At 41.9% G+C, this 19,093-nt stretch overlaps 1 protein-coding gene across 1 annotated transcript in view; it reads left to right on the top strand.

Annotated features, from left to right (window-relative positions):
- The window catches only part of LOC125459001 (sodium- and chloride-dependent neutral and basic amino acid transporter B(0+)-like), a 64,994-nt gene that overhangs the window by 28,302 nt on the left and 17,599 nt on the right, over positions 1-19,093 (top strand). The window contains exons 5-11 of the mRNA XM_059651295.1: positions 658-796; positions 3,112-3,244; positions 4,824-4,964; positions 7,912-8,140; positions 9,469-9,594; positions 11,289-11,407; positions 18,537-18,636. Of these exons, the coding sequence (XP_059507278.1) occupies positions 658-796; positions 3,112-3,244; positions 4,824-4,964; positions 7,912-8,140; positions 9,469-9,594; positions 11,289-11,407; positions 18,537-18,636 (987 nt within the window). The remainder of the gene's footprint in view (positions 1-657; positions 797-3,111; positions 3,245-4,823; positions 4,965-7,911; positions 8,141-9,468; positions 9,595-11,288; positions 11,408-18,536; positions 18,637-19,093) is intronic.

The following is a 19,093-nucleotide window of genomic DNA, read 5'->3' as shown; positions in this document are numbered from 1 at the left end:
GTCCAAAGATGTACAGGCTAAGTGGATTGGCTATGCCAGTGTTCAGGGATGTGTAGATTAGGTGGTTAAAGGAGATGGTTCTGGGTGGGATGCTCTGCGTATCGGTGTGGACTTGTTGGGTCAAAGGGCCTGTTTCCACAGGATTCCATGATCTTCTATGATCTACGATGATTGCATCTACCAGTAGTACCAAACGGTTTACGGAAGTCAGTATTTGAAATGTTCAATTTTCTTTGATATCATTGGATACCTCTATTGGACATAGTGAGTTGAAAATCCACACTCCTGGCAAACAGCAGGCTACGCAGAGTGAACCCACATGTTGTGCCACTGCCCTCCTCCCTCCCAACATTTGAGAATGCTAATTGCAGACAGCATATCCATTTAAGACATCACTTGAGGGAGTCAGTTTGCCTCTGGAAGCAAAGGCAGTCCTTAAGCAATCCCATCATGGGTTCAACGAGCGGACGATGGGAAGAAGAAAGGCTCTCCATTTTATAGTTTCCTACCTCAGTCCATGCCTCTTATTCCACTCCATATAATGAATGGGGTTGGATTAGGTTAAATCTACCCAGTGACCCTGAATGTACCACCAGAAATGACAACATTGCTCAACAATGAATGGTAAAATTCTAAAACGCTTTCAACTTCTCCTAGAACCATTCTGCAACTTTACTCTGGACAATGGATACTTTGAAATTGTTAATACAACATGGCTGCAGATATACAATGAAACTTGTCCAAATGGATCAGAAATCTCTGTTCCTCACCAGGGTCCGAGTGAACAATACTGGGAGTAAGTACATTGTTGTTTAGTCCGATAGAACTTGAATATTGTTGACAAAGGACATGTTATGTCAAAACTTCTTCTTTGTAGACAGAAAGAATATTTACAGGCTCTGCCCAATTCACATGAACAAAATAGGTGATAGCCAAAAACTCAGGCATTGCCCTGACCAATCTATCAACCTCCTAGTTTAAATTTAAACAAAATCTTCCCGGTAAATGTCAATCAGCTCCAATGGGCACATTCCCCATGACAATAACTCAACCAATCAGAGTTCACTTGCCAACCAATCAGAACTCTCTTCACATACAGCATACTAGTTATTTTCCACTAAAATGAAACAAATGCAGTAAATCTGAAACAGAAACATAAATTGTTGGAGAAACTCGGCAAGTTTGGCAGCATCTATGGGGAGAAAGCAGAGTCAATGATTCAGGTCCAGTTTTGAAGGAGGACTGCTGAACCCAAAATGTTAACTCTGCTTTTTCTCAGCAGATGCTGCCAGGCTTGCTGAGTTTCTCCAACAATTTATGTTTCTGTTTCAGATTTACTGCATTTGTTTCATTTTAGTGGAAAATAACTAGTATGCTGTATGTGAAGAGAGTTCTGATTGGTTGGCAAGTGAACTCTGATTGGTTGAGTTATTGCCATGGGTAATGTGCCCATTGGAGCTGGTTGACATTTACCGGGAAGATTTTGTTTAAATTTAAACCAGGAGGTTGATAGATTGGTCAGGGCAATGCCTGAGTTTTTGGCTATTGCCTATTTTGTTCTTTTGAATTGCGCAGAGCCTGTAAATATTCTTTCTGTCTACAAAGAAGATCCCTGCGTATTAGTATACATGATTTCCAGTGCATGCAAGTGTGCTGTGCTGAAAAGTCATAACTGTAGCTTTATCCTAAACTTAATGTAAGGGTAATTATTTGAACACCCTGGATTATGCAGTAAATATAGTCCAGTTTATAATCTCTTCTAACACTGTGTTGCGAATTTCATATTTTCAGGCTGACAACACTCAGAATGTTGCTTGCTGGGAACAACAGAGGGAATTACTGATACAATCCATCAGTCTTTGGGGTACATGACTTTGAGACATGGCATCACACTGGCACTTAAATTAATATACCACATTATTTATTTGTGCTAGGCAGAACATCTTTTTAGTTTAATATTAGCATCGTGATAGCAGCAAAAGTAGTAGCAAAGTGAAACAGCTAACTTCAACTCTTGGTCAAACCTTTGCAATACCATGCCCTATCAGAGAAACCTGAGGAGAACGCGGCACTTTCAGTCCTGCGGTAGGGTCTGTCATGTCTGGTTGCCATATACAGTGAGGGATTATCTGATCAAGGTGGCCATTGCCCTGCCGGGTACATTATATGTGCCCTACTTCGTCATCAAGTTTGCATGGTTAATAAGTTTTGATGGTTGCTGATCAAGCCCATTTTGCAGCACATGCAAATGTAGGAATCTCAACTTGTATACTGACAGGTGATGGTAGATGATAAAATGTGAGGCTGGATGAACACAGCAGGCCAAGCAGCATCTCAGGAGCACAAAAGCTGACGTTTCGGGCCTAGACCCTTCATCAGAGAGGGGGATGGGGGGAGGGAACTGGAATAAATAGGGAGAGAGGGGGAGGCGGACCGAAGATGGAGAGCAAAGAAGATAGGTGGAGAGGGTGTATGTGGGGAGGTAGGGAGGGGATAGGTCAGTCCAGGGAAGACGGACAGGTCAAGGAGGTGGGATGAGGTTAGTAGGTAGCTGGGGGTGCGGCTGGGGGTGGGAGGGATGGGTGAGAGGAAGAACCGGTTAGGGAGGCAGAGACAGGTTGGACTGGATGGTAGATCTTTGGTAGACAGGAGTAGAGAACCTCTGTCTGATTTCCCGACTAAACTCATTGTCGCAGGCTTGGAGGGCCAAAGGGCCTGTTGCTGTGCTGTAATTTTCTTTTCTTTGTTCTTTGTAGAACTCAAAGAAGGTTAGTTTGACTATTCCATTTCAAGTAAAATTTTGAGCTCAGGGCAGAGACCATTAAGGCATGCCAGGGCATTTTATTTACATGCAGTTGCAGATTCAAATACAGCAAACGTATCCACACTCTTTAAAAAAAATCTTTGTACAAATGTTTACAGAAGTAGAAAGAAAAATAATAAAGGATACCAAAATTCAGTAACCATTCTCTTATTTAAAAGTAGGACTTATTCTGATCGACGTAATATTTTTAAAATCCTTGAATTGCACTAAATACTCAGATACATTGAATACGTAGTATCTCTGCGTAATAAACAGTACCCTAATTAACATTTTTTTGAATTATTCAGCAAAGCAGTTTTGCACCGTACAAGTTCATTGGATGAGACTGGGGAGATAGTCTGGCATTTAGCTCTCTGTCTGCTTCTAGCCTGGCTGATGGTTGGGGCAGCGTTTTGGAAAGGATTCAAAACTTCAGGAAAGGTAAATGAATGGTAATGAAGAGAATTAAAACTGGTGACAAAGTACAGATTTCTGTAAGATTAAAACTAGAATTTATTGATTGTTTGTAAAGTGCGCAATTTATCTCCCAGGATGTTGACAGTGGTGGTGGGGAGATCCATAATTCATCAACACATCAAGCCTGAGGGATATCTGTAGATCTTTCTCCTTGGGGAAAGAACAGGAGTGTCTCCAGAACTAAAACTGATGGTTTGGGACACTGAGTGGAGATACAACCCCTTGAGCCACATCAGGCCTAGCCCCTCATGGAGGGAAGTTCCATACACAGTCTCGCATTTACAACTGCTCAGATCATGATGTCAAACAGAGATAGTAAGAACTGCCAATGCTGGAGAATCTGAGATAACATGGTGTGAAGCTGGATGAACACAGCAGGCCAAGCAGCATTGGAGGAGCAGGAAAGTTGACATTTCGGTCAAGAGCCTTCTTCAAATGTTAAACAGCTTTACAAACTTACTTCATGCATGAATCACAAACTTAGAAGCCCACAGGTTCACTTAATGCATTCAGTAGTGACTCAGCAAAAGAACTGGTGTCCATTTGCAGGAAGCAGTCCATGTGAAAGTTATTTAAATTATCAGGCACCCAACTTGCAAGTAATATGATGTAGAACAACATCTGCTATTGCCTTGTTTAAGGTTTAAATGCAGAGGAGAGTTTTCAGAGGCGTCATGGTGAGTTGTTGATTTGGACAGGCAGTGACACTGGGCAGATAGAAGACTAATGTTCCCTAGTCTTACAGAGATTGCAATGAATGAGGAGGCAGCAGTGACAAGATGGCGAGAAGCAGTATATTTTCACTTTGGTTCTCCTCCAAGGCCTTCTACTGTGTACGAGATCTTGTCCTGCAAGAGATAGAAAATAGGAAGTGATTTCTTGTTCATCAGTCGTTTCCACAGAGTATAGCTCCCCTTTGAGGGGACACTGCCTTTCAGAGGAGCAGATATATTCTCCTGCTGCTCAATTACCTGTCAAGTGTTCAGCCAAGAACTGTGGGTCCTGCTTTGCATGTCACAACAATCAGTGAAATGTAGAAGCTGAAATAAGTTTGAAAAAATGCTTATCTTAATAAGAAAAGACAAAAATTGTAATGCCTACAACTGAAAATTGAACCGAACCAATTTTTGCCCCAACAATTTCCCCAAACCCCTGAAGTGTGTCTCTCATTCTGAGGGTTTCAGTGACTGATACAGGGACTCTGGGGAATTTCCAATTGCTTTGGAAGGCTGGGCAGGACTGTGGGTAATGGTTTTGCAGAATAGGGTCAGGGTTTATTTGCCATTTGTCTGGACTGTTAGAATAATAAAGAAACCTGAAATGCAAAATGTTGAATATATTCATGATGATCTCGTCAATTCTCCTGAATAAATCTGTCATTTCCCTGAATGTGATTCATTATAAAACTAAAATTATTGTTGTAGAATTTTCAACATGTAGCTCTCTGATTATATTCCTATTAGTTTACAATCAGTTGCATCCAATAAAGTAAATGTTGTACCAGCAATACAAGCAACTCTAAGAATTTACTCTCCATTCTCAGGCTGTTTATTCCACTGTAATCATCCCATATGTAGTTCTGACCATACTCCTGATCCGAGGGGTTACCCTGGATGGAGCCTCTGAAGGAATTGACTTCTACATCGGAAGACAGTCAGACTTCTCCAAACTGGCTGATGCTGAGGTGAGTTCAACAACAGAATTGATTAAATACCAAAAGTCTTTTATTCGTTTAATTGTCTGCTTGAGATGTTAAAATTTTTAATTTGAGTGGTACTTTTGACCTTTTATTTGCATGCAGGAAAATCATTTGCAGATGTTGCAATAAGTTAACTGAAACTTTGTGATGAATTCTAATGAGTTAGTTTATGGTTGTAATCATCTTGGTGTGAACAGGAGGGAAATGATGCTAAGGGCTAGGACGATGAGTGTGGATACAACTGGATGAAATCGGCAGTGGGATTCAAAGATCGTTTATTCTCAGTGCCTCTTTTTTCTTCAGTTAAAATCACTTATGAAACTATGTCATCAATATTTGTTTAATATACATCTGTGGGGTGCGGGTGACGCTAGCTGGCCAGCATTTGTTGCCCATTCCTAGTTGCCCTTGAAAAGGGCAAATGTAGTCCAGATAATGCTGTGGAAGTCCATTTGACATCTCCTGACTTATTTAATGTCAATTGTTACAAAGTTGGGTAGATTCATTGTGATGGGGAAGGCGGGAAGCTATAATTGTGGTTCCTTTAAGAGATTAGTGCTTTATACTTAGAATTCTCATTTAAATTTGTACGTCTGTGAGCAGCAGCTGTCGTTGCCAGTACAGAGAACCTCAAAAAGTGAAACACGTGTACCAAAAATGCCTTACTGGTAGCAGACAAAACAGCGGTCATGTTTTGATGTTTTGACAATGAATTTGAATTTGGTTGATTAAGTTGAATGAAGCACCTAGAAACAGAAAGCCAACTGAATTTAAATCTGATGGGCTTGACAACCTGAACCAGTATTATAAGAATTTGATTCTGCCATTATGGGTATATAAGATGAGGGCATTTGGAACATCAGACAAAGCCAACTGCCACCTACCAGAGTTAGCACATTCAGCCCTTGGAGAAAGCCCATTGAATTTATTGAAGGCACCATGGCACTTTTGGTCAAAGTCCTCATTGAAGAAATTATAGAGATGAAATTTCCCTGAAAGCAGATATAGCAGAAGAAAAGCATTTGTGAAGAGAGTGGAGATGACAGAAAATTCCAGAAGACAACCTGTGTGAACTTGGGGAGATTAAGCTTTAGCTTATTGCTTCTTACTAATTGGGTATATTAGTGGGACTTGTCTTTATTTAAACAGTATTCCAGTTAGGGAGTTGTTAATAGTCTAGGAGGGGATTGTTGGTTTGTTCGTAGTTTTGTTAATTTTTTCATTGTTGGGTTAAACAAATAAATTGTTTCTTGTGACTTGGAAAATGGAGACCAGGAATTCTTTTAACCACTCTTTTAATAGATTATGAGGGGAAAAAATGAGTTTCTCTGGGTGTTTTGGGAGTAATTATTAGAGGGGAACCCCTACTCCTGTCATAACAGATTGGAGCTTGTGTTTTGGTTTAATTATCAGAGGACTTTGGCCACTCCCTGTTGTAACACAATGATATTTCATATTTATCTACAGTGGGAGATAGAATTGTCACAATATCATCTGTACCTGGGATCTGACTGCAGAGAGAAAGCAACTCAGCATCCACTTAAGCAAGTAAATTGTAGGATTGCAAAATTTACAGCACATACACTGAGATAGTGAAGGAAATCTAACTCTCAGTGGATGAACTCAGTGTAGTTCAGGAATAAAAAGCAGAATTTAATGTCCTTCCAAATAACAATTTTAGTAGCATCAGGCCATAGAATCCGGTGGGAAAGTATCTGTCAGGAGCTTCTTGCCTCTCGACAGACCATTGTGGTGGCAGGAAGGTTCATGGTTAGATTTTGATTCTCTGCCACCAGTTACAGTGTTTAAGTGGCCAACGAATGCCCACTGAAGGGTCTCTTCCCTGGTTCAGCACCTACGTATAGGGACCAGGGGACACATCATGAGGGAAGCCTAAAACAAAATCCTGGTGGATTCATTTTGGGCTTCCAGGAAGGCAGTTTCACCTGTTCAAGACCAGTTTGAAGAATTCTACTTCTAGTAGGAGGGAGGGCTGGGCGAATCTGCTGAAAGCTAAGATCCTTGTCTTTCATTTAATCTTCCCCTCCACCCTCCCCAACCCTCCTTCCACAGTAAAATAGTAACGTGACTCCACACATGTAGTAAGTAATTTACAATGCCAAGGAAGATTAACTATCAGTAATATCAACATTTTATCAAATGGCTACTGAGATTTGCAATGACCAGTTTCTTTTTTTAAGGTTAATTTGAAGGTACAGTGCATGTACGGAAATTTCATGCTGAGCAGTATTTGTAAATATCAGGGGATGCTATTTTTCTAACAGCAGTGTTGTGCACGTCAGGTATTTCTCTGAATTTCTGAGTGCAACCTGAAATTATTGTGGGATTTACATAGAAATAGCAGGGACCACCTTTTGCCTCACCATATAAGTTTTAATTGGTTGATTACAAATGAGCACCCATTTGACATTCATTCCTATTTTAATTCAGATTTATATTATTTATATGATCCAGATTAACCCCAGTGTGTGCAGTTTACATTCGCCTTACAGACAGCAGTGCAGAAAAATAGCAATGTCTTCAGGGAAGGTCTGATATTTAATCTAGTAGGGCCTTATTTCTGTTTGCTATGAGTCTTAGTTTTGGTGGGAAAATCTTTCCTTTGCTGTTTTCATGAAGAAAATGAAGGTCACTGGGTGACAAGGAAACAAACACTCACTCTCCAACAAACATGACTAACTATGGGAAACATCAAATCTCCTGGAAAGAAGTTGGCAGTAATTGGTCGAAGGGAGATCGAATAATGGCCCCACTATTCAGTGGAGATATTGTTGATCAGAGCGAGGTAATTCAGTCAGATCACTAGCCAGCTGCTGGACTAATTCACTCTTTGTGGTCAATGTAGTTTTTCAGTTGAATGAGTTCAAGTGAAATCTCCCTGTGATGACGAATTCTGTCTTCTATTTACCAGGTCTGGAAAGATGCTGCAGCACAAATTTTCTACTCGGTCTCAGTGGGTTGGGGCAGTTTAATCACATTGTCATCCTACAACAAATTCCACAACAACTGTTACCAAGATACCATCCTTGTCTGCGTTGTTAATTGCGCTACAAGTGTGTTTGCGGGATTTGTCATCTTCTCCAATCTCGGACACATGGCTCATGTGCAAAACAAGCCTGTTTCAGAGGTTGCACAGTCAGGTAAATGCAGAGTTAAACATACTGTACTGCTGGAGAATGGCACATCACGGAGTGAGTCATTTGTTAGGCATGTATGAGAGACAATAGGGAACCTGGGCCTGTGTATATTTTGCATTGAGTCAATGGGATTGAAGGATTGAGAAAGCAACAGACAAATAATTGAGGAGAATGGTAACAGGCCAAAGGGCAAACGCAAGACAGGTGCTAAGAGAATTCAGTAAAGGAAAGATGAACTTCTTCTGTATTATCGGAATCAGTGCATGATAACGTTCTCATGGAATGAGTTTGTTTGCTGGTGGCCTCTATTTCTGGATTTGATAACTTGGGAATGGTGCAGTGATTATTTCAGTGGTGAATAGATTATAGGACAACCTGCGTATCAGTTCGGGGATGACCATACCAACCACCGACCTTCTTCCTCCTTCTGGTCCTTCTGCCAAGGTGTGTTTGAAGTCCTGAAAGCAAGTTTTGAGAGATGCAGCAAACTTCTAGCGATTTGGAGATGTGGTCCATTGAATTTCATTTGACACATGAAGCCAGTGGCTTGCTCCACCATGTTCCTGCTGGTAACAAGCGTCCCAGCAGTAGGTCAGCAAGAGAAGGCCTGGACATTCCAGCTACTCCAAACTCCTTGCTAAAATCTCACCACTGCCCTCTAATAACACTGAAGCTGGAGGAGTGCAATGTCTCCCTCTCATCTACTACTCCACTGAGCATTAATTTAAATGTTTTACCCAGTAACCAGTGGGCAGTGATGTAACTTAAATAGATTGGGTTTAGACTTAGATCCATTGAGCAGGTTTCTACAAAATTATTAGAGACAAACTGCAGAAGCTGAAATCCAAGGTGGACACAGCAAGCCAGGCAGCATCTGGAGGAAAGGTTCAGGGTACTGGAGTCCTGAAGAAGGGAAATACCCAAAATGTTGACTGTTCCTTTCCTCCAGATGCAGCCTGGCTTGTTGTGTTCTCCCAGCCTCCTGTTTGTTTTCTTTAAAATTATTGATTCAATATGAAAGTAGGCCTTATCCAGCAAGAGTGTAGAACCAATTGACATAGTTTGAGAAATGAAATTATAAGTCTTCTACATATCCAACTCACAATGACCACATCACAATTTCACCATTCTAAATTATTCACTTCATTCCCAAACGTTTATCATTATGTTCAGGGTGCGCCGTATAGTGTGTTGCAGAAGTAACCGGAATCTTCCAGCCAAGACATTTTGAATTTGGCTAAACACCAATGACTGTAAGGAATTAAATGTAGCAGTGTATGCCAATTGTAAGCAGGATTAATACTGTCATTTGTCTTGTATCCATTGTTTAGGTTTGGGTTTAGCCTTTATTACCTACCCAGAGGCTCTTGTCCAGCTGCCGTGGGCAAATTTATGGTCCATTTTATTTTTCTTCATGCTGATCACCCTTGGGCTTGACACACTGTTTGCAGGTTTTGGTAAGAATGACATCTTTTAAGCTTAACAACAATGTTACTTAATTTAACCAATCTTGTGACACTTTTTTTTCACAGAAGGAACTTACCTAAATTATGTTTAAAATCTAGCGTTGGGAATTACTGTTGGTGGTTTTAATGCACGAGAAAATAATGTTACCCTAAAGTCATATTTTCCACAATCCTTTAATGGAACCTCAGCCTGATTGACTGAAAAGTGTTCCAAGTTGCATGAAAGAAATATTTGGGTCAATGTTACCTAACATCTAGAAGATTTGGAATGGAATTCATGAGTAATTATTTTTCTATCTGCCTTCATGTTCAATCTCCCTGTTGAGCCTTTCCTTGTTAAATAATACAACTCATAGTTCTGTTTCTGCCCAGTTTCTGTTGCCAAGTTCTAGGTGTCTGAGTATAATGTATATGATTTTTGATGTCTGTCTAAACCCTCTTTATCAGGAAGAGGATTTGTTAAAGTGCATTGAGCAACAGTCACAATGTGATTTAGTTACTAGATCATTCTGGAGGCCTGTATCAATGGCCAGGTGACATGAGAGTGCAAACCTTACCTCAGTCAAAAAAGAACTGCAGATTCTGGAAATCAGAAACACAAACAGAAATTGCAGGAAAACTTCAGTAGCCTTGGCAGCATCTATGGAGAGGAAACAGAGTTAACATTTTGGGTCCAGTGACTCTTCTTCAGAAAATAGCGTCCTGAAGTGGGGTCACTGGATCTTAAATGTTATTTCTGCTTTCTCTCCACAGATGCTGCCAGATCCGTCAAGTGTTTCCAACAGCTTCTGCCTGTGTTTCAGATCTGTCTGAGGAACTTGAGTTCAATCAAATAAGTCTGGATTTTAAAAAAAATCTGTTGTCAGTAGCTTTGGCTGTAGAACTTTCATCGTGCCATCTGGCACCTGATGCCTTTTACACAAGGATACAGTGTAGGCCTACTTAAAACAAAATCCTCAGAATCATAGTCATATGCTAGACCCTGATATCCTTGATGTGCAGTTTGCTTCAATGCCTTGTTATTAAAGAATCCAACGGAAGATTTATTGCAGGTCACTGTTATATGCAAACATTATATTCACATATACTTCTTGGTTAGTATGAAACTATTCAATTACAACATGCCATGCAGTTTGCCAGTGTGTCATGCTTCAAGTGGCTTCAGTCAAGATGTATTCTAAACCTTCCTACTCTAAGGTCACATAATTATGCAGGTTTAAACCATGTCTTACAGGATAAGCTTGCGTACTAAATGTGAAGCATAAAGCAACTCTCCCCTCTGAAATAAACTGGAAAGCCACTCTGTTGTGGCTCATTGCTTTGATAGTAAAAATAATCCAGATGAACTTCCTGGCATTGAAAACAACAAAGACACAATCCTCCTAGTCAATGCTGCAAACTCTTCTGCAGTAGAATCTGGGCAAGCTCTCCACCACATCGTTGACCCAGCTGTCTATTGTGGTTCTAACTGAATCATAGCTCACAGCCCATATCTCAATCTCCCATCACCCACCTGAGATGGTGAGTTACTGTCAGGAGACATTGGAAAGCCTCCATAACCCAAGATTCCGCCCATGGGCAGAGAAACCTCTTCTCATTGGCTCCTCCCATCTTCTTGGCTGTTGTCTCTCTGGTGTAGATCAATAATTAATCATTGACAACATTCAACCTTTTTATTTCAATAGGAACAGTGATAACAATCCTGCTGGACCAGTTCCCTGAGCTCCTTCATTCAAAGCGTCTTCATCTGACAGTTGATGTTTGTTTGTTGTTTTATTTCCTTGGCCTTGTGTGTGTAACACAGGTAGGCTGTAATTTGGTCATTTGCTATGTTTCCACATGAACAGTAAGACATCTCTTGACAAGAAACTCAGTAAAATGAGAGACTTTTTTCATTGATTAATTACAAAGAAGTCAAGTTCAGTCTAAATAGGCTTCCAACATTTAGAGCCCCAGCTCTGGTTTAGTTTTGGACCGGACATGATCATAAAAGGGACAGTCAGTGATCTTGAAGAAGGATTAACTGGGGGAGAGTTGTTTTCAATGGGGCAAGAATTGAGCCGGGCCAGAGAGACTGGAATAAAAGTATAATGGGAAACACAGTTGCTGAATAGCGGCTACCTTCAAAATAGACAGTCAAGTACCAGTCAATAGACTGGTACAGTCAAGGCATGTTCTCTCAAAAAGCAAAGGGGTCAACAAATCCAGAGCTCCAAGAATGAGAAAAATGGAAATAGAATATGAAATGAAGAAGAACAAGTGAGCTTGTGACAACTATCAGGCATAAGCTTTAAGAGGAACACAGAGGTTCAGAGGGCAAGTGAAAAGCATGGTGTAGAAATGAAGGGTGCTTATGAGAAGATTATGGTAAAAGTTAAAGCCACCATGGACCTACTGGGCCACAGAGAGGCAACTAATGGTGGTTTAACCCAAGAATCATCATACATCAGGCAAGATGAGAGGGTGAGAAGGAAATTACTTCATGGTAGCTTCAGCTGGTGGGGGAATTGAACACGTGCTGCTGCCATCACTAAGCTTTGTAAACCAGCTGTCCAGCTAAATGTACTAACTGATCAGCAAAGGCTGACAGCTAAACATAACAAGAAATTCCAAAGTCTTCTATGGGCATAGTGATAGGAAAAGGTGGAGTTGAGTCAATTAGGGTGAAAAAAGTGATTTACACATAGAATCATAGAATCCTACAGTACATAAGAGGTCCTTTGGCCCATTGAGCCTGTGCCACTAAAATTATATTAGTTCCACACTAAACCTACTTTCCAGCCCTTGGCCCATAGCCTTGAAGTTTAGGACATATGTAGACAAGAGGTAGACTGAGGTGTTAAATGAATACTTTGCATCTATTTTTACCAAACAGGTAGAGCCTACATCAGTCATTGTGGTACAGCAGGAAGATTTGTCACTATAAGGATCAACATTTGTAAGGAGAATGTTTTGAGTAGGCAATCAATACTCAAATTGACAAAATCCAGAAGCAGATATTATACAGCCAAGAGTATTGAAGAAAGCAAGCTTGGAAATTGAAGGATCATTGACCATAACCTTTCAGCCTTCCCTAGGCTCAGGGGAAGTGCTAAATGGTTAGATAATTGCACATGTCATGCCTTTGTTCATTAAAAAATGTGGTGAGGATAAGTCCAGCCATGACAGGCATGCAGTTTAACTTCAGTGATGGGTAAAAATCCAGAAATGGTTATTAAGGATGGAATCAGTCACACAGAAAAACGTATATGTTGATTTGGAACAGTCAGTGTGGAGTTCTAGAGGGCAAATCATGACTGATGGTTCTTGAAGAGGTAATAGAAAGGGTCAATGAGGGTAATGCTATTGATGCAGTGTGCATGAACTTCCATGGGTACTTTAAACAATGTCACACAAGAGACTTAGGATGCAAGATATAGTTCATGGAAAGAAGGAGATAATAGCGGCATGGATACAAAATTGGCTGAGTGAAAAGAAATGGAGAAGAATGGTCACTGGATTTTTTTGGGTTGTAGGAAGTTCCATAGTGGAGTTCCCAACGGGCCAAGATTTCAACAAAAGCCAAAACCACTGGTGAAACTCAGCAAATCTGGCAGCATTTTAAGGGAGAAAGCAGAGTTAACATTTCAAGCCCAGTGATATATCATCAGTTTACCAGACTTAACAGTAACTCTGCTTTCTCACCAAAGATTGTGATGGACCTGCTGAGTTTCACCAGCAATTTCTGTTTGTGTTTTTGGTTCAGATGTCCATCTGCAGCCCTTTGCTTTACATCAATAGTGGGAGCCCTGCTTTTCCTGCTTTATATTCATGGTCTAGATTTTGTTTTGTAAGGGACAGTTTCAAAGTTTGCAGATGACATGAAATTTGGAAGAGTGTAAACTCTAAGTAGGAGAGTGGAAAAGTCCACAAGTTCATAGGCATGTTTGTGGAGTGGACAGGTAGCTTACAAATGAAGCTCAATGCAAGAGCTTTGAGGTGATCAATTTTGATAGGAAAATAAGATTGACAGACTGTATTACTTAGGGAGCACAATACATAAGGGGCCCAGTAGCAGAGTGATCTGTCCATACTTGCATAGATCATTGAAGGTGGCAGGATATGTAGAAAGAGTAGTTAATAAAGCATACAGTATCTTGGGCTTTAGTAACAGAGTTATTAGAGTTTAATAGCAAGAGGTTTATGCTGAACTTCTATTATGTACCTGTTAAACCTCAGCAGGTGTATTGTGCACTATTCTGATTGCCACAATATCGGAAGAATATGAAAACATTAGAGTGCACAAGAGTCTGATTAAAATGATTCCAAATTGAGAAACTTAATTTATGAGTGTACATTGGACAAGTTAGGATTGTTCTCCTTGGAGAGGAGAGGTCAAGAGAAGATGTGATAGAAGTTTTCAAACTCATGGGACGTTTGGATAGTGACCTGTAGATGTAATGAGGAGAATCTTTTTCACAGTTCAGGTCTGAATGCACAGACTTGAAGTGTGATGGAGGCAAAGTCAATTGGGATATTGATGATTATTTAAATGGAAGGAATGTGTGAATAGGGGAAAGGCAGGAGTTAAAATTCCTGGAGCAGAAACATTGTAGACACAATGGGCTGAATGGCCTTCTTCTGCATGGTAAGTCTGTGACTTTCTCTGTTTGTGGAATGTGGGTATTGTTTACTAGACCAACATTTTTGCTCAGGCGAAATTGCCCCCAGAAGGTGCTGCTCTCTTGAATTGCCGAAGTCCGTGGAGGCGTGGATACGCTCACTGTGCTGTCAAGAACAGGGTTCCAGCAACATGATAGGAATAATGATGTAGTTCTGGATGATGTAAACCTTGGAGGAGAAATGCAGTTGGAAGGGATGCCATGCAGCATAAACAATTAATTCTGAAAACATGAAAAGTTAGGCGGCATCTATGCAGAAAGCAGAGTTAATAGACTAAAACATATGGAAATTTTGGAAAGTGCTCTGTTGCCTTCTCTCACCAAGTGAAAAGTCAGCTGGAAGTGACTTTTCTATTCCCTACAGCTTTCCGGTGCAGTGGGCAGGATAAATTTCCTAACTGTGGGACTTACGCTCACCACCAGCAGGAAGAGGTCCCAAGTTTAGCCAGACAATTTGATTCACTGAACATTCCAACAGTGCCATGAGCTCAATAGTGGGCACTGCTGGTACTGTAGGCAAGGCCACAAGGTGGAATGAAGGGATCTGTAACTCCTTGACAATGGATGGAGTAAGGTTTGGAAATCTTCTGTTGGGTGTGGGTTTTGCAGCTGAGGTGGGGAGGGTGCAATGCTCAATTGGGGCACCCCCAAATTGCAAAAGGGCAACCCCCAAAGACAGCAGTCACCATTTCTTTCCACTTTTTATACTTATCTTTTATAAAAGAAAAGCCGATTTCCATCCATGATGTGATAATGGGAACTGCAGATGCTGGAGAATCCAAGATAATAAAATGTGAGGCTGGATGAACACAGCAGGCCCAGCAGCATCTCAGGAGCATAAAAGCTGACATTTTGGGCCTAGACCCTTCATCAGAGAGGGGGTTGGGGTGAGGGTTCTGGAATAAATAGGGAGAGAGGGGGAGACGGACCGAAGATGGAGAGAAAAGAAGATAGGTGGAGAGGAGAGTATAGGTGGGGAGGTAGGGAGGGGATAGGTCAGTCCAGGGAAGACGGACACGTCAAGGAGATGGGATGAGGTTGGTAGGTAGGAGATGGAGGTGCGGCTTGGGGTGGGAGGAAGGGATGGGTGAGAGGAAGAACAGGTTAGGGAGGCAGAGACAGGTTGGACTGGTTTTGGGATGCAGTGGGTGGAGGGGAATAGTTGGGCTGGTTGTGTGGTGCAGTGGGGACAGGGGACGAACTGGGCTGGTTTTGGATTGCGGTGGGGGAAGGGGAGATTTTGAGGCTAGTGAAGTCCACATTGATACAACTTTCGCCCCACAGTGGTTGAGAACGCCGTTGACCGCGTCTCCCGCATTTGCCGCAACACATCCCTCACACCCGCCCCCGCCACAACCGCCCAAAGAGGATCCCCCTCGTTCTCACACACCACCCCACCAACCTCTGGATACAACGCATCATCCTCTGACACTTCTGCCATCTACAATCCGACCCCACCACCCAAGACATTTTTCCATCCCCACCCCAGTCTGCTTTCCGGAGAGACCACTCTCTCCGTGACTCCCTTGTTCGCTCCACACTGCCCTCCAACCCCACCACACCCGGCACCTTCCCCTGCAACCGCAGGAAATGCTACACTTGCCCCCACACCTCCTCCCTCACCCCCATCCCAGGCCCCAAGATGACTCTCCACATTAAGCAGAGGTTCACCTGCACATCTGCCAATGTGGTATACTGCATCCACTGTACCCGGTGTGGCTTCCTCTACATTGGGGAAACCAAGCGGAGGCTTGGGGACCGCTTTGCAGAACACCTCCGCTCCGTTCACAATAAACAACTGCACCTCCCAGTCGAAAACCATTTCCACTCCCCCTCCCATTCTTTAGATGACATGTCCATCAGGCGCCTCCTGCAGTGCCACACTGATGCCACCCGAAGGCTGCAGGAACAGCAACTCATATTCCGCTTGGGAATCCTGCAGCCCAATGGTATCAATGTGGACTTCACCAGCTTCAAAATCTCCCCTTCCCCCACCGCAATCCAAAACCAGCCCAGTTCGTCCCCTGTCCCCACTGCACCACACAACCAGCCCAGCTCTTCCCCTCTACCCACTGCATCCCAAAACCAGTCCAACCTGTCTCTGCCTCCCTAACCTATTCTTCCTCTCACCCATCCCTTCCTCCCACCCCAAGCCGCACCTCCATCTCCTACCTACCAACCTCATCCCACCTCCTTGACCTGTTCGTCTTCCCTGGACTGACCTATCCCCTCCCTACCTCCCCACCTATACTCTCCTCTTCACCTATCTTCTTTTCTCTCCATCTTCGGTCCGCCTCCCCCTCTCTCCCTATTTATTCCAGAACCCTCACCCCATCCCCCTCTCTGATGAAGGGTCTAGGCCCGAAACGTCAGCTTTTATGCTCCTGAGATGCTGCTGGGCCTGCTGTGTTCATCCAGCCTCACATTTTATTATCTCCAATTTCAATCCAACTGCTTTGCAAAATCCACCTCAGACTTCCCACCCTGAGTCTCCTTGGTCCGTTGCCGATGGTTACCAGTTCCTTTCTAGAGGGTCATTATTGAGTTGAAATGTTAATCTCATTCATCTCCCTGTTGAATCTGTCTGCCCTGTTGACTAATTCTACGATTTCCTTACTTCCATCTCAACCTTCCAGCACCTGAAATTCTTTGCTTTTTTTTTAAATGCCTGGCCCCTCTTTTTCTTGGTTGTAGGGAATATAAGTGTATAAGATACACTTGTGTGTATAAGATGCCCTTGCAGGAGATTTGCCAAGATGGTGTATATTGAAGGTGTTCCATGGTGAGACAATTAAATAGGCTGATTTGCCCTGGGCTGTGTCAAGCTTTCTGAGATCAGCACCAACAAAGTCAGTAAGGCTCATCAATTGGATTGCCAAACGGTAGAATAGAAATCAGAAAAACTGGCCATCGAACTTTACAGTGCTGTGGTCAGACCCCACCTTAGCTAGTGCATCCACTTCTTCCAATCAAAAAGGACAGACATATGGTCACCAGAGACTGTGATGCTAAGAGCCATAAGACTGACCCCAGAACTGGAGTTTTCAGTCATGAGGCAAGACTCAAGAGATTGTACTTTGCAGACTGCAAATCAGATAATTTGAGAGCTGACCTTATAGTGTTATAAAATGGAAGTGTATTCAGAATATTAAATTTATGAGATTAGGGAGCATGGCTTAAAATGAGGGAAGGCAATTTTAAAGTTTATATCTGGAATTCTTCAACACATGAGGAATGATTGACACACAGCACTAATTTCCACATTGAGCAGTGGAGCCTAAAACCTAGAAACCATTCAACAAACAATCAAATATTCCAACATCAGAGTGTTCACCAATTACTAAGGTCTAAATAAAGATGGAGTAATGACCTTCACCATCCAGGATAAAGCTGTGGTCTCTATGTTGACCGCTACACTTAACCCCTATGATCGCAGCATCAAAAAAAATTGACTAAGCTGGATATCACATATTTAATTTAATAAAGACAATTGCAATGCTGTACAATTCAACAGAGAGAAGGTTGATGTGAAGTATGTATTATCTAGGAATGTGGTTGAGGTAATGGGAAGGGAGAGATCTTGGGAAATTTCATAAGCATGTTGCAAATATCATTAGTACAATGTTACTAGGAAGATAAAACAGTGAATAGGATGTTTAAATGCATGAAAAGGATCATAATATATAAATCCACAGGGGTGTTGGACCTGACTGAGATCACAGATGGAGAAAATCGTAAATTCTCTACAGTGTGGAAGCGGGCCATTCAGTCCATCAAGTCCACACCAATCCTCTGAAGAGCATCCCACCCCCCTACAACCCTGAATTCCCCACAACTAATCCACCTAACCTGTACATCCCTGGACACTATGTGCAATTTAGAGTGGCCAGTCCACCTAATCTACATGTCTTTGGATTGTGGGAGGAAACCACACCACCCGGAGAAAACCCACACAGACACAGGGAAAATGTTCAAACTCCACGCAGACAGTCAACCCTGGGTAGAATCAATCCTGGGCCTCTGGCGCTGTGAGGCAGCAGTGCTAACCACAGAACCACTGTGCTGCTGCATGCAGTTTTGATCTTTTGTTTCAGAAAAGATAAAAGGAGCACCATTAATCTTGATGTTATGTGAATAAGAATAAATCAAGCAAACAGGATATTTTGTATTTGAGAAAAGATAAATTATTCATATCCTTTTTATGCCTGTTTTGAAGGTTTGAATGTTATGGTTTTCCCATATAATACTTGCTAATTTTCCATTTCATTATAGGCTGGAATTTATTGGTTTTATTTAATGGATTATTTCTGTACTGGATGGATTCTCATTACAGTTGGTCTGTTGGAACTCACTGGTCTCAGCTGGGTCTATGGTAGGTAAGACTGGAAAAAAAGGCCAAAGCAAAACAATTACAGTTGAAAAGCATTTGTGACAATGCTTTCACCTCTTCAGAGGACAGTTCAAAATCTACACTGGACAAAGTGTAGATAACTACAGGGTTTAACCTACTAGTGAGGGTTTAAACTTGAGTCAAATGACACAGGCAAAGGTGTAGGATTGTAAAATTCTTAAACTAATTTTATTGAACTGTGTTTCAAAATCACAAGGCTATGAGTATCACTCTGATAGCAGATGTAACAGGTGAACACCATCATGCATGTCTCACAGTGAATAGCAAAATTTACAAACTAATTACTTTCTATTCCATTGTGTTCTCATTTGGTAATTACTCCACAGCAACTAATCCTTCCAATCCAACTGGCCTGTGGCATGTTTGCATTCATTAGAAGGAGTGCTGAGTGTAAGGAATGGGTATGTTATGCTGCAGC

Source organism: Stegostoma tigrinum, chromosome 15, assembly GCF_030684315.1.
Source record: "Stegostoma tigrinum isolate sSteTig4 chromosome 15, sSteTig4.hap1, whole genome shotgun sequence".
NCBI lineage: Eukaryota > Metazoa > Chordata > Chondrichthyes > Orectolobiformes > Stegostomatidae > Stegostoma > Stegostoma tigrinum.
Note: the sequence above shows the minus strand (reverse complement) of the source record. Positions and strands in the feature narration are given on the sequence as shown.